Below are 16121 nucleotides of genomic sequence, written 5' to 3'. Positions count from 1 at the left end.
ATTTCACTGCCAACACAAAGGATCCTTTCAGCAGTTTTCCACGTGCACCAACTAGGTGTTTTGATCCATAAACATGCAGGCAGCTACATTTTCCTGTTTCTGTCCGGCGCCTGAGAACAGTGTGTACAGAGCCCTAGTAAGCATGCCCTCTTCAAGACCTCAATTATTTCTTCATGCAGTGGGTGCAAGAAGGAGCATTTTTAACTCTTGTGTGTACTAGGATAGCACCATTAAATAGTGCTCCCCACCTGGGGGTTATGTTGCCCCCATCTGTAGATTTGGAAAGTGGAGGTGGCATATTTCGTTGTCACAGTAACTGGTGTCTGCTACTGAAATTTAGTGTCTGGGGATCATGAATGGTGACTTCCCACAATGCACAGAACCGTCCCACATTACAGAGGAGTGTCCAGTTCAAAATACCAACCATGCCCTTTGATGAAACAGTGATTTAGTGGAGGGCAGCCTGTATCAGTGAAGACTCTTAGTTGCAAACAACAGAGCGAACTTCAGCTAGTTTAAGTGAAAATGGAACTTTAAAGGATAGTCAGTAGCTCACAGAATCCCCAGCAGGTCCAGAGAATCAGCCTGGATGGCCAGGCAGCAAGAAAAATGCCCCATTAGACTGCCAGCTGCTCCAGGGAAACCTTGTTGGCAGGCACTACCCTCGGCCAGTGTGCACCACCTGCAGATGGCGGGGGCCCCAGAGGACACCTTCCCCAGAATGGACTGGCCGCATGCAGGGTCTCCCTCTTGCTTGGTCACCGAACTCCAGTGACAAAGGTGGAGAAGGTGAATTCCTGGCCTCTCCCTCGGGGCCTCTACCCTGGGGGAGCAGGGAGCACAAGGTAGGAGGTTCCCCCAACATGGGAAGGGTGTTCAAAAGGTGCTGGGCAGCCACTAAGTGTGACAAGTGCCCAGGAAATCATTAAAGGCCCTCATCACATTCCCCTCCATAAAGACACTCTCCAAGTGTGGGCCTGATAAAAATAGCTTCCAAATTTGTCTTCCAGAATCTTAAAAAAAGCATACTCAGTCTCTCCCTACTTTGCATATTCATTCTACTTTCTCCACCTCCATTACCATATCAGCTACTTTTTGGATGGAGCATACATAGCACTTCTGTTTCTTTCCTCAGCACTGCAATGCCTACCCAGCTGTAAGACTCATTTCTTTGTCCTATTAGCTCCCACACCTTTATATATACCACACAATGTTTACAAAAATATTTTTTAAATTATGGGTAAGATAACATTTATGTGGTTTAAAAAAAATAAGCAAAGAAACTACAGTGCACTTTGGTTCAAAGAGATACTCACGACGACGTTGTGCCCATGGGTTTGTTGGCAGGAGGCGTGGGGGGTAATCTCGAGTGTTGCACCAATCGTTTCTGCGGTTACTTAAGAACAAGAGCACTGTACACCCTATAGCTGCCTAAGCCGACATGACTACGAGCAGAGGGGTCAAAAAATATAACACAAATACACAGGACAGTGTCTCAAGATACTGGCTTTTCAACTATAATTTGAACCACTAAAGGGAACGAAGCATTACTCTTCTGGAAACAATGAGTTGATTTCTCAGTTTTATTGTTCCTATCTTTGATGGTGTAATAGAACTCCATGGCCTTCCAACAAGTGACTAGTGATGGGATAGGCGGAGGAATAAATATTGCAGTTTACATCTTAAATGATCCGAAGCTCCTGAATCCTAAGCCTGAATTTATCAGTTACATTTAATGAGGTAAATAAGTAGCTTTGTGCATATTACACTAGAGATATTAGCACCTGCCTCCAGATCTCAAATTACCTCATTATCCCCCAAAACAGTGATCCAGGTGCCGTGGACAGTGTCAGCACTTGAAATTCTCTGACTCCAGAGAGCTCTAATACTCAGTTTTACTAGGAATGAAATAGTACAAGGTTTTGCCTTGTTAGTGTGTGAATTGCCATCCAATTCACATCAGGACTTAGGAACTTTTTTTTTTTGAGTAGACTGGGTGTATTTCCTTTTTAATATGAATTCTCTCTACCTGAAAAAGACCAGAACTCAGGAATGCATCTACAATTTGTTCAAGATAAAACTACTGGGGATGGGATTTGAAAAGGATAAACAGTGGAGGATGAAAGAGTATCCATTCATCAATTTATGTTTGGAGATACTATAGGCTTGTTGTCTTCAATGACAAAATGGAGTAACTTATTACTTTGTTACATAGGGTGGTAGCTGGTTTATGTACCTGTGGTCAAGTGCAGAGGTGCAAACATCTTATTGGTCATACGCCTGAAATAACGTCTAGAATGTGAAGCCAAACTGCTTTAACTACATCCTTATGGGAACACCTGGCTGCTGGAATGACTGGTACATCTGAGATTTTGGAGTGAGTAGTTTGAATCTTAAGTATGCTCTCGATATAAATCTAGTCTATCTCAAAGGCCTATAGTTTATAGTGAGAAAATTAATACAATAATAATCTAAGATTCAGTAAAGTAGGACCAAGTTCAAAGCTGACAGAATCTTGTCCAGCTGTTGAAAATATTTTTTGATATTCCTTAAAATATTCATATAGGCCCTGGCTGGGGTAGCTCAGTAGATTAAGCATAGGCTGAGAACCAGAGGGATGCCAGTTCGATTCCCAGTCAGGGCACAGGCCTGGGTTGCGGGCCAGGTCCCCAGGGGGACACGTGAGAGGCAGCCACACATTGGTGTTTCTCTCCCTCTCTTTCTCCCTCCCTTCCCCTCTCTCTAAAAATAAATAAATAAAATCTTTAAAATATATATTCATATAGGATCTACTATTTTTCCAGTGACTAAAAATATTGAAATCTGGTTATAAATGTGAGTATGTGCCACTGGGGTTTCCCTGCATGGAAGTGACAACCAACACAATATAAAGTCTTCTAGAATTCCTACCGTTATGGACAACAGACACACTTAGTGGCCCAGTCAAGAAGGCCTCACACCTGAGTAGCTAGCTAAGACGTGGTATCAGCACAAGCAGCATCTTGGCACAGACACAAAGAGTCTAGAATCTTTGGAAATCACCTGGCCAAACTGTTTCAAACAATAGATTGGGAACAGAAGCCCCAAAAAGCACACTGATTTGCTCAAGATCACTTACTTGTCAGAGGCAAACCCAGGTCTAGAAACCGCACTCTTCCTCCTGGACCGAACCAATGCTCCTGCCCCAAGCACGCAGCCTCCGTGTCAGAAGACAAGCCTTCACAGCATACGGTGCCAACTCAGGACAATGTATTCTGACTGTGCGACCCAACAAGCAATTGTTATGTGACTCTGACTAATGGGGACAATGTCATTTTGACTATTTCAGAACTCGAACTTAGATTTTTGGAAGTTGACGTCTTATTAGTTTTTTTTTTTAATGGAACCATCAGCAAAATGTGTTTTATTGTGTATGGTCCATTGTCTTTGTTAGCCTGTTCAAATGAAGATTCATTGAGAAGGATTAGAATCTTTAATTCCTAAATCAAATTATCTGGGGTTTTTTTTTTCCAGTGCTATCACAGCAACTGACTTCTCTCAAATATGTTCACAAAACTTCAAGGCTACACGGAAGCTAGCTTAGTCAAAAGAAAGTGACTTTCCCTTTGTTACACAGCCCGAAGTTGTGAAATACATTGTACCTGGTACAGAGAGGAAGTGCATTGTGGAAAAAGTATGACTTTGAAGTAGAACAGATCCAAGTTTAAATTTAGACCTACCTTTTATTAGCTTTATAAATAGCCATTTAGCTTTACAGCCATTTAACCATGTATAGTCCCGGTTTCTTAATTTGTCATCTGCAAAACAGTACAGTAACTTCCTAACATGGTCACATAAAGGAAAGAAATGTAGTAATATGCCTAAATCACCTGGCACACAGCCAGGCATTTAACAAATGGAAGCTATGATTCTTAGCTACAATAACAGTACAACCTGAAACCCTAGATCAAAATATATACTACCTTAGTCTTCCAAATTGTTTGAAAAGATGGCAACAGCTCCTCGAAGACAAGATATTTATAGACATATACTGAGAAGGGCTTTGTCGGAAGTATTGTTAACTCGGGTTATGGGACAGTGAGAAAAGCTCCGGAGACCTGGCCGGATAGCTCCGTTGGTTGGAGCGTCATTCTACACACCAGAAGGTTGCGGGTTTGATTCTGATCCGGACACATACCTACGTTGCAGGTTTGATCCCCAGTTGCACATATTAGAGGCAACTGATTGATGTTTCTCTCTCACATCAATCCTTCTCTCTCTCTCCCCACCCCCTTCCTCTCTAAAATCAATAAACACCTCCTCGGGTGAAGATTTAAAAAGAAAAGAAAATAGCTCGGGAACTTCAAGAGGGGGCCCTCGGTTGTAGTTCAGGTCCAGCCCCCTCAGAGCAAGCAGAGTGGCTTGGATAATGCACTCAACCTAGAGTTTGTTTCCTCATTCAAAAAACAGGGCAGGCCCCCACATACCCCTGCTTACAAACAAGGCCCTCTCCCACTGGAAGGGGTCTCCTGGTAAGCAGCTCCCGGGTCTTTGCCTCTGAATGGACCTGCTCCTCTCATCTTTGCTACTAATGTCACTTTAGTGACACATTTTAGCAGTTGATGAGATGCTATTTATATTTGCTTTTTATTTAACCTTGTGTTGTTAATGCTCTGGGAAGCTGACTGATTTGAAGTGATTAACAGTTTGAAGTTGAACATGACCCGACAACTGTGCTGTCTTAGCATAAAGAATGAGAACCTCAGGTGAAGACACGCGGAAACCAGCAGAGCCCCCTTTAGACTTCCTTATACCGACACAGAGCCGACAACTTCCAAGAGTGACAGAAAATGAGGAAAAGCAACAAGGGAAAACAATACATTTATTAAGAGGCATGAAAATGCAAAAACACATTTATAAATAAATGTAGTATAATTTACCCAGTGAAAAAATAGCTAAATTCCAGGAGTAAACTGGATTTTATATTTGAAATGATTACATATTTGACCTCTAATAATTTCCCCCTCCATCATGATCTCTTAGTAGCAGCATTTTATAATGATCATAGAAAAAGCTGTTAACAATGATTATCATACAAGGGGAAATTTTTCAAGAGTTTTCTTTAAAAATAATCCAGTGCAAACAAATTCAGATTATAAGGGATACAGTAAGACCTGGGCTTATCTTCAGAAAAGTAGAAAATAAAAATCCTGAACATTCATTCATTAAGAAATGAAAAGGCAAACTACATTTTGATCATTGAAAAATAATACATATGGCTATTATAAAACATTCTTAACCAGTGATTGCAATAATTACATTTATAAATTTTCATTCAAGTACTAGTATTCAATAAACATTCAAATTCCCATTAAAGCAACACCAGATATAGTCATGTGTGGACGATACTTCTTTTTGATTTACTACTACAACAAAAATCACGTCAACAGGAAGCAAGTGACTCTTTAAATACTCTTTTTTTAATTTGTAAATGATTTTTCACAGTCTGTATATTTTATATGTGAGGACCCAAGGAACATTTTACAACAGCTAATTAACAAGTCCTTTTTATAAAATAACCCTTGATATTAGAGAAACAAACATTCCCACACACATTTAGCTTTACGAATAAAAATAACAGGGCAGAATCAGTTTTCTTTGGCAAGAGGTTGTGAAATCCTTCCCAAATGTTGGTGTGCTATAGTAAAGACACTATCAAAGAACTTCTTTGGCATTTACCAAAGAGCTATTTACTCAGCCAGAAGCATTTCATAAACTATGGTACCATGATATTAAGGCAGATCTTATGTCAAAGTCACACTGAAATCAACATCCTTTTCTTGATTACTGTTGTTAACGGGTCTTCCTTCAAAAAGCTCCCTTCTAATTTTGGCCTGGATCTCAGGCTTTAATAAAAGTTCTTTTATCTCTTTCACTTTGGACTTCAGAACCATTCTTTCTCGATGCAAAGCTTCCTTAATTAAGTCCCGGATTCCAGTATGTCTCTTGCCTACAGAAAAAAAAATTTATAAAACATTTTACATACAAATGCCAATGAAAAACATTAAATGTGGCACACTGACTTATCAAAAGAGGATTAAAAAGAAACCTTTAAAGTGTTGCCCACAGTTTATAGAAAAGGTTGCATTTTGCCAAAAATATATTATTTACCTGAAACAAATTTGCTGTAAATAAAAATCACTGCGTAGTGACAGCAGACATAGGACAAACATAAAACATTAGGGACTAACTATATGGATAATCTCAACAATAATTATTTGAAACTTAGCACTTGTTAGCTGTGTGTGTGTGTTGGCCTCAGATAAAGTAGTCAAATGCCCTGCTAAGCAATATAAACGGCAGTATTCCAATTACGGCAAGGCCCTTCCACGGCCTTCGAGTCCATGAGGCATAACCCAAAGTCCCCTCTCCCCTGGCCATGGCTGAGGGCAAGTGAACATTGGGCCATTCTTCTTTCGTAAATTAATTTCCTCTGCTAGTCCCAGCACTCCGTTTTTCTTCTGTTGAGTTTCAGAAATGCAAACACATTGATCATGAGAGCATTAGGCAACCTCCACAGACGGGACAAGAGACACTTCATCGGCACATTGCAAATCAGTCCATCGACTCAGCAGAGGGGAGCAGGGGTGCTGCTCACGCAGCGGCGGGGCCTGCCTGCCTTTGGGTCTCATTTCCTGTTGTTGCCATCGTCAGTGCCGTTCCTACCAGCCTCTTCAGTTTTCACAGAGCTCCCATCCCCTGGCTTGTTTTTGTTCTGTGTTTCTTCCAGATACTGCTGGACAGCCTTGAGCACGGCATTCTCCACCAGCCTCTTACTGAGCTTTACCAGTTCAGCATCATCAGGCTCACCTCCATTCTTATCACCTACATTCCACAACAGAGAAGAGAGGTCACTGAGATCATACTGCCATGGAAACCCAGCATGCAGGGGCCGGCCAGTTCAGTTAAAAAGTGCAAGTATCCTTCAATCTGGTAAGTTAAATCTATAAATCAAAGAATACTGGCCTGGCTTTTCATGTGGAATTTGCAGAAGCAGAAGACTGCCTATTCCTGAAGACTTCAGGTTGAAAAGTAGTTCATAAGCCCCAGTCTGAAAATATTCTACCTATAATGCTGGAATTTTCCCATTTCTACATGGAAACTTTTGTTTGCCTCTTACCCAAGGCCAATTGCTGCTGCTGAAGTTCATGTGCCCACCACCTGGACCCTCAGACATGAATTCACCCACTAGATCTGTGTCCGCTTCTCCCTCTCCACTACCAAATGCCAGGGAATCGAGATTTCCCTATCAGCTAACTACTTCAGATCACTGATTTTATAGTGTTTGTCCTGCGGGTTGGTTGTTGACAAACTCTTAGCACTCCCATGAAGACAAAGGCAGTTACTATGGCTAGGAACTAGTAAAAAAAAAAAAACTTGTAAAACTAATATTCTTTTTAATCTCAGTGCTATCACTAGAATTTATAAAACAGGAAACTCTTCAAGGAAGAGTTAGGCTTATGATAGTAAACTAGTAGATGTTGATATTTCATGGCCATTTTGTTTCCCTGCTAGCAATGATCAAGGTTTAACGACTCTCTTTCATTTTACTGTAAAAGGGCTGGTTCTCATCTGTTCTCAGGCTATGCATTTCCCACCCACTCTCTCCCTTGTCTCCCTTCACTGAGGAAAAGCACAAGGGAGCTCATCACTCCTGTCCATTCAGTCTCTCAACTCCTTCCACTGAGCAGTGGGCTCAGAAAGGCAGACGACTGGAGGCAAAGATATTTGAGCACTGAAATGTCTTAAGCAAATACTAACAGACCTCAGAGGAGTTACAGACAGCCATACAGTAATAGCAGGGGACTTTAATACTCCACTTTCAACAATGGATAGATCCAGACAGAAAGACAGAAAACCAATAAGGAAACACTGGACTTGGACTATACTTTAGACCAATGGAACTAACACACATACACAGAACATTCCATCCAACAGCACCAGAGTACACATTCTTCTCAAGTGCCTATGGAATGCCCTCTAGGACAGACCACATGTTAGGTCACAAAACAAGTCTCAGCAAATTTTAAAAGACTGAAATCCATACCAAGTATCTTTTCTGAGCACAATGGCATGAAACTAGAAATCAGTAAGATGAAAACTGGAAAATTGACAGATATGTAAAAATTAAACAACACACTCCTAAACAACTGAGTCAAAAATGCAATCAAAAAGGAAGTCAAAAATATTTTGAAATAAACAAAAATGGAAACACAACATCAAAACTTATGGGACACAGCAGCGGCAGTGCTAAAAGGGAAGTTAAGAGCAATAAATGCCTGCATTAAGAAAGAAAGGAGTATAGTCAATAATAATGTAAGAACTTTACATTACAGATAGTTACTAGACTTACTGTGGTGACCTCATCATAAAGTATATAAATGTCAAATCACTACATTGTACACATGAATTTAATCTAATATTGTATGTCAACTATACTTAAATTTAAAAATTAAAGAAAAAGATTTCAAGTGAACGGCGTAACTTTACATCTCAATGAACTAGAAAAGCAAGAACTAAGCCCAAAGTTAACAGCAGAAGGTAACAAAGATGACAAAGATCAGAGCAGAAATGAATGAAATATAGATAGAAAAACAATTTAAAAATCAATAAAACTAAGAGTTTTTTAAAAGATAAACAAAATAGATAAGACTTTAGCTAGACTTACCAATAATAAAGACCAAGAACTAAAATAATAAAATTATAAATGGAAGAGGAGACATTATAACTGATACCACAGAAATACAAAGAATCATAAGAGATTACTATCAATAATTATATGCCAAGAAATTAGACAACCTAGAAGAAATGGACAAATTCCTAGAACATACAACAAATAGAAAATCTAAACAGACCAATAACAAGTAAGACTTATTAATATCAGTAATTAAAAACTTCCCAGTAAAGAAAAGCCCAGGGCAAGATGGCTTCATAGGTGAATTTTACCAAACATTTAAAGAAAATTAATGCCAATTCTTTTCAAACTCTGCCAAAAAACTAAAGAGGAGAAAACACTCCCAAACTCATTTTAGGAAGTCAACATTACCCTGATACCAAAGCCAGATAAGGACACCACAAGAAAAGAAAATTCTAGGCCAATGTCCTCATAAATTTAAATATAAAAATTCTCAACAAAATACTAGTAAACCAAATTCAACAGCACATTAAAAGGGTCATACACCAAGATCAGGTGAAAATTATCTCTGGTATACAAGGATGGTTCAACATATGCAAATCAATTAACATGATACATCACATTAACTTCAGTTAAATAACGGAACTCTATTTTGGTCTAATTCTACTCTGCAGTCAAATAATCACTGCTTCTGTGATTTCTCTTGGTCCACAATGAAGTCTCTCTGTTACTTCAAACATTAAAAAATTTAAAACAGAGAAATCTTCCCATAGAAAGTTAATTTTCTTCTTTATGGCCAAGTAGTATTCCATTGTATAAAAGTTTCCCTTTGCGGCAGTATGGCTGCACCTGGAGAACATTATGCTAAGTGAAATACACCAGTCATAAAAAGTCAAATACCAAATGATTTTACTCATATGTGGAATCTAATGAACAAATTGAACTAACAAGCAAAACAGAGACTCATAAATAGAGAGCAGGATGACAGCTAATGGTGCGGGGCAGTATAAGGGGTGGAGGGGTTGATTGAAAAGGAAAAAGGACTCGTGGACACAGACACCAGTGTGGTGACTGTGGGAGGGGCTATAAGGGAACTAAATGATAATGGGCAAAAAATACAAAAAAGATTAAGTCAAGAAAAGGATAAAAAAAGTTAATTTTTCCTTCTAACTTTCCTATTTGTTTATGCTTTTACTATTATCCCAAGTCAACTAAGCTCAAAACAAGACTGTAACCACCTTTGACTACTATCTTTCCTTCATCGACTCCTTAATCATCAAGTCTTATCTATGTGCACCTCTTCAATGCATCTGATACAGCCTTTCTAGATTAATAGTTCTAAAATATCCCTTTTACTCTCCCTTGTCTTCACACGAAAAATTAAATTTGTCTTGCAAGGCTTCCCAAAATTTACCTCTGATTTTCACCCACCATTGCCACACTTCCATTGTCAGCTTCCAACATCTCCTCAGGAGCCGCCACACCATTCCCTACTTCTAGATGGCACTCCCTCTCTCTCATCAATTAAAATCCCACCCACACCACGAAGCCTTCCCTGACTAACCAGCTAAAGGTGATGAACTTCTACTTGATTCCAATAGCTCGGACTGCATGTACAGTCCATGGTCATTGGGTCATTCATTCAAATATGCACAGAGGACCTACTATCTTCACAGTTATTCTAGCCTATGGGGATGCTGCAGAGAACAAAAAATAAGCCCATTAGTTTTCATAATTTCTTACAAATTATAAGCATTATGTATTAATGCATTTATTCAAAAACTACTAATTCACATTTCTAAAGACACAGTAGTCTTGAGTACAAAAACCGTGTCCTAGGTTTCTCAATTATCTCCCACTCTGCTAGTGCCTGACAGTTTCCTAAACACAATAGGGCTCAACAAATATTACTCCATCAAGTGAACTGTCGATTAAAGTCCTTGCAGGCAGTACAGCATTTTTTTTAACGTTCCTATCTTCCCGTAAGGATAGCCCCCATGGACAGAAATTTAGATTTAATGTAAAACTTCAATCAATAGCAAAGAATTCCAGAATAATCCAAATATCCATGTAAAAATGTCCATCAACTTTGCTTGATGAACCTGGGCACTGTGCCAAAATATCCAGCCTATGGGGCAAATACTATCGGCTATAACAAACTCATTAACCAATCAACAAAATAGTAAAGAAATTTATAAATGAATCTTCCAGATCGGTACTAAACTCTAACTTCACTTTACGATTTCCACAAAACATCCTCAGACTCTCAACGTTGGCCGAGGGCAGAGTCTATTGGAAGGCTCATCACAGAGCCCGGCAAGAATGCAGCAAATCAAGAAGTGTGCGTGTCTTCATTCAAATGTGTTCACACTTTTAACACACTTAATTCAACGAATTAAGATACCTCCTTAATTCATTAAGGTATCTTAAGTTAAAGTTATACTGTATTATGCTCCTGCTCACTACTGATTAAAGGTGTTTGTCTCCTGAATTGACCTCTAAGATAAATAATCACATTCAGTTTACCCGAAGCCTAGTTAGCAAGGCACACAAATTACCTTTTAATATTCCAACAAAAGTACACGTGAAAATATTCCCAATAGTACCTATCAAGAGTATGCAGCAAACTCTTGATAAAAAACATACTTTTCGTCTACTTGGGCTATTTATTATCATAACTACTTAAAATGACAGGTTAACCTTTGTCTTTGGCACTGTTATTATATAAATCTCCCCAGAATATCTTTGATCAATTTCTTAGGAGAATACTAAAAATATTTTTTTAAGGGTAATGAAAAAATTCTGTTAAGTCCACTAAACACAGCACTGTCCCTAAAAAAGAAAACTTTTCAAATCAAACTTAAAGTAAGCAATTCTACTCTCTTAAGAGTTGAAACATCATTAATCCATGGTATTATCCATAATTGTGTTTTTGTTTATATTACCTGATTTCTAATACCAATCCAGTGCAAGGATAAAATTTACTTTTGTGGTCAAAAACAAGAAAGTAAGTGAACTGCTTTGTGGTAGCAAAAATATTTTCTACCTACTAAGATAATTTAAGGCAACATGAATGTGGTTCAGCTGTTCTTATGTATGATCTAACCCAATAATTGAAGGGCTCTAGAAACCATCACCACCCCCCACTTACCACCAATATGTAGGTACCTATTTGTCCTGACAAGAACAAATCACGCTAATACTTTTAAAAAGGAAGCAAAAAAAAAATCTTCCTTACAATGTCATATAAGACTAAGGGAAAAAGTGCCACCATATTAAAAGTTTTCACCTGTCCCAATAAAAATCCCAGCTAATTATTTTGTGGATATCAACAACCTGATTCTAAAGTTTATATAGTAAGGCCAAAACAACAGAACATAATAGCCAAGACAATATTGAAGGAGAAGAACAAAGTTGGAAGACTGACAGAAGCTGACGTCAAGATTAACTATAAAACTATATTAAGACAGTTCGGTATTGGCAAAATAATAGGCAAATATATCACTGGAACAGAATAGAGGGCCCAAAAATAGACCCACACAAATACAGTCAACTTATCTTAGGAAAAGGAGCAAAAGCAATACAACGAAGTAAAGACAGTCTCTTCAGCAAAAGGTGTTAGAACAACTGGACATCCTCATGTGAAAAATAAACCTAAACACAGACCTTACACACTTCACAAAAATTAACTCAAAATTGACAACAGACCTAGATACAAAATGCAAAACTATGAAACTCCTAGAAGACAACAGGAGAAAACTTAGATGAACTTGGGAATCGCAATGACTTCTTAGATGCAAGACCTAAGACATGATCCATGAAAGAAAAAGTGATAAGCTGGACTTAACTAAAATTAAAAATTTTTGTTCTGTGGAAGACAGTGTCTAGATAGTGAGAATACAAGCCACAGAATGGGAGAAAATATTTGCAAAAAATGGATCTAATAAAGGACTGTTATGTAGAGAACTCAAAATCAAACAATGAAACAACAACGACAACAACAAAAATAGACCAAAGAACTTCAATGAAATAGAATAGAGAGCTCAGAAATAAACCCACACCTATATGGTCAATTAATCTATGACAAAGGAGGCAAGAACATCCAATGGGGTAAAGACAGTCTTTCAATAAATGGCGATAGGAAAATTGGACAGATACATGCCAAAAAAAAAAAAGAAACTAGACCTTCTTACACAACATACAAGAATAAAATCAAAATGGATTAAACACTTAAATGTAAGACCTGAAACCAAGTAAATCCTGGGGGCGGGGGTGGGGGGGTGGAACACAGGCAGTAAAATCTCAGACACTTCTCGTAGCAATGTTTTTTTCTGACATATCTACTTGAGCAAGGGAAACAAAAATTAAAAAATAAATGGGACTACATCAAACAAAAAAGCTTTTATGATTCCAACTATATGGCATTCTAGAAAAGGCAAAACCATGCAGACAGTAAAAAGATTAGTAGTTGCCAGAGTTTAGGGGAGGGGAAGAGAAATGAATACGCAGAGCACAGGGAATTCTTAGGGCAGTGAAAATAGCCTGTCGGATGCCATAATGAAGGACACATGTCACTTATACATTTGTCCAAACCCATAGAAGATAGAACACCAAGAGTGAAGTATAATGTAAACTATGGACTTTGAGTCATTACGATATATTGAATTTGGTTCGTCAATTATTAGGGCTTCTCTTTTTCAGTCTGTAATATCAGTTCTTTTAGTCCAAACTATGATCCACATTGTTCCCCACACAATTTCTCCCATAATGGTGTTGTTTCTTATTGGAAACTTTGGTGATGTAATAGAACTACTGGTGGTGATAAGCCAGAATTTTGAATATGTGTGTAAGGAAGAAAATACATGAGATATATATATATGAGCTTGAAATCCAATTCTGCTATTTTCTATCTGCACAACATTGCTCACAATCTCTTCAACCCTAAATATCCCTTCAGTGGGCCACTGATGATGATAACACACCCTGCATTGCTGTTGTAAGCGTCAGAGCTAAGCTATAAGAAGTGCCTAACATCGTACCTGGAACACAGTAGGCCTTCAAAATATGGTAGTTACTTTATCAGTAGATTTTATGCATGTTTTATGGTTAAGGAGAATGAGCTCAATGCCTAATAAATACCAATCATTAATTTACTCACGTTATTAAGTGTAACTCTGTTGTTGAAACCTATTTCCAAGGGGCACTGTGCTCACTGTGCTTTGTTTTGTTCACTTGTCTCACCTTGTATGGTTTATAGATTCTTACGCGCTGTTCCACATCATCAACTATCTATATGAACCATGGTTGCTTCCTCCCTGAATTTTGATCCCTGTATTTGTTCAGGTTGAAATGTAAGGAGTTCTCAATACCCCTGTTTGCTCAGGACCACCATTTGTCATTCTGTGCTGCACCTGATGTGGGAGGTGCAGTTTGAACAGTGATAAAAGCAGCAGACAATGCAAACACGAGCCCTGGTACAAAGTATAGCTATCGCTGGAAAATTATTCTCATGACAAAGAAGAAATATAGTTTCAAACATGCCACAAGGATACATTTTCATGCAATCATGGTCTCTGGCAGAAAAACTTGGCTGGAAAACGAGCAGTGCTTCGAATCTTAAAATTATTTGTTCATGTAATTTATTAATTATTAAGAGACTTTTACATAAAACTTAAATGCATTGCTAGCTGGAATTAGTTTTCACTTGTTTGGCTAACACTCCTGCTCATGATAATATATACTTTTTTCTTTCTAGGCTGCTATTCCAGGGTAGGAGTTGATTCAAGCAGAAATAAAGGTCACTTTCCTGCTCTGAAGGCAATGTTCACCAAGGAAGAACAGCAGCATAAATGCTGCCAGCAATCTAATCTGGTTAAATAAATCCTAGTTGTAGATATCACTCCACCTTTTCTACAAGCAATAAGGACACACCCCCTGATCAGAAGGTCCCTTTCCATAGGCTCAGAAAATCCCCACAGTGCCAAGTCACTAACAGCAGTAACACAAATGCCTCTTTCCATTCACTTAAATAACACTTCACATTTTTCAAAGTGCTTTCAGAAACATTATCTCATTTGGTCTTCAAAGAAAGCTTATGAGGTAAAGTAAGTGTTATTCTCATATTACAAGTGAGAACAATGAAACACACGAGGTTACATAAATTGTCTAAGATCACACAGGAAAGTGATGGGCATCAGTAGCTCTCACTCAAAATCAGGAAAATTAGTTCTTCCTGGGTACCCACCCCAATCAGACCCTCCACAGCTCTCCGGTGCCCCTTCATCCTGGGGAAATGATGTACACGTGTGAGTAACACCACTTAATTTAATGATTGGTTCACTGGAAAGGAGAAAAATTCAGGAGGTTTCATTCTAGGATTGAAATTTTTATACTAAATGGCTATTGATTAATGCAGCCAACCCCTTCCTTCCACCCTTCCTTCCTTCGTCTTTTCTCCCATCTTTCCTTCTGTGCACATTCACTGGTACCCTCGATTTGTGGGACGCACTGCTGTGATGAACACAGAAATGATCCCCACGTGGGCCCAACTTTCAAGACGCCTGCAGTTTAGCAGCGGCTTGTCTGGGTAACTGCAGAATTCAGTCTCGTACAAAGTGACTGATGAGGTGAGAGCAAAGGGATGAGGCTGGAAATGTACGCGGAGGGGAGACTATAAAGGTTTCTGTGGGACATACTGAGGAGTCTGCACAACATTTGTTTACCTGGAGCACCTACTATGATCAAATTATGCTTCCACATTCTGTGATATACACAAATTATTAAGGCTTCTCTTTAAGGAAATACTTATTTCAAACCATGAGGTATAATGTTAAAGAAAATTAGATTTTTCAGAACACAGCTAATATTTTTAAATGTAAGCCTGGGTCTCACAACATTGCTACTATTCTTAGGAAAACATCAGCTACGCCACTAGCCAGTGATTTTGCTTCATTTTGTTTTAGGTTCAATGCAAATAACCAGTCATTAAGCTTAGTGAGAGACACTAAAATATAACTACAGTGTAATCAAGAGCATCATAAATACTTTAAATATCATAGGATGGAAGAAATTGTACTTTCAAAAATTATTCCAAACATAGCTCTCTCTAACTCAGCTGTTTAATCCTAAACCAAGCCCTTTATGGGTAAGCATGTAGAATGCATTTTATACCACATAAATTTCAATTTTTCTATTTATTCAATCAGCCAAGACATAAAGTTGGCTAACGTGCTAGTGTTTGTTTTCTTTGATGGCTTCCAAAACCTAATTTTTAAAGTCTGACCGTGAAAAGCCAGGTGCACAGGACCATTTGGTCACTGTATTTGCCTTGTGAATTCTGAGCAATCTGTGGACTGATTCTACTGGGTTTTATAAAAGCCATAACAATGGATCAAATAAAGAATGTGTAATGCTTCAGTTAAAAAAAATATGTAATGCTAAAGAAAAC

At 38.4% G+C, this 16121-nt stretch overlaps 1 protein-coding gene across 9 annotated transcripts in view; it reads right to left on the bottom strand.

Annotated features, from left to right (window-relative positions):
• Positions 1-4844: 4844 nt before the first annotated feature.
• Positions 4845-16121, bottom strand: part of AKAP7 (A-kinase anchoring protein 7) — a 105693-nt gene continuing 94416 nt past the window's right edge. For 4 of the 9 annotated variants that reach the window (XM_053914150.2, XM_053914152.2, XM_053914153.2 and 1 more), the window contains one exon: positions 5852-6864. In XM_053914150.2, coding sequence (XP_053770125.1) covers positions 6668-6864 — 197 coding nt within the window. In that variant the 3' untranslated portion in view covers positions 5852-6667. Of the gene's footprint in view, positions 6865-16121 lie in introns of all 9 variants that reach the window. The other 5 variants (XM_053914149.2, XM_053914151.2, XM_053914154.2 and 2 more) reach the window with 3 other exon arrangements.

Source organism: Desmodus rotundus, chromosome 11 (genome assembly GCF_022682495.2).
Source record: "Desmodus rotundus isolate HL8 chromosome 11, HLdesRot8A.1, whole genome shotgun sequence".
Classification (NCBI taxonomy): domain Eukaryota; kingdom Metazoa; phylum Chordata; class Mammalia; order Chiroptera; family Phyllostomidae; genus Desmodus; species Desmodus rotundus.
Note: the sequence above shows the minus strand (reverse complement) of the source record. Positions and strands in the feature narration are given on the sequence as shown.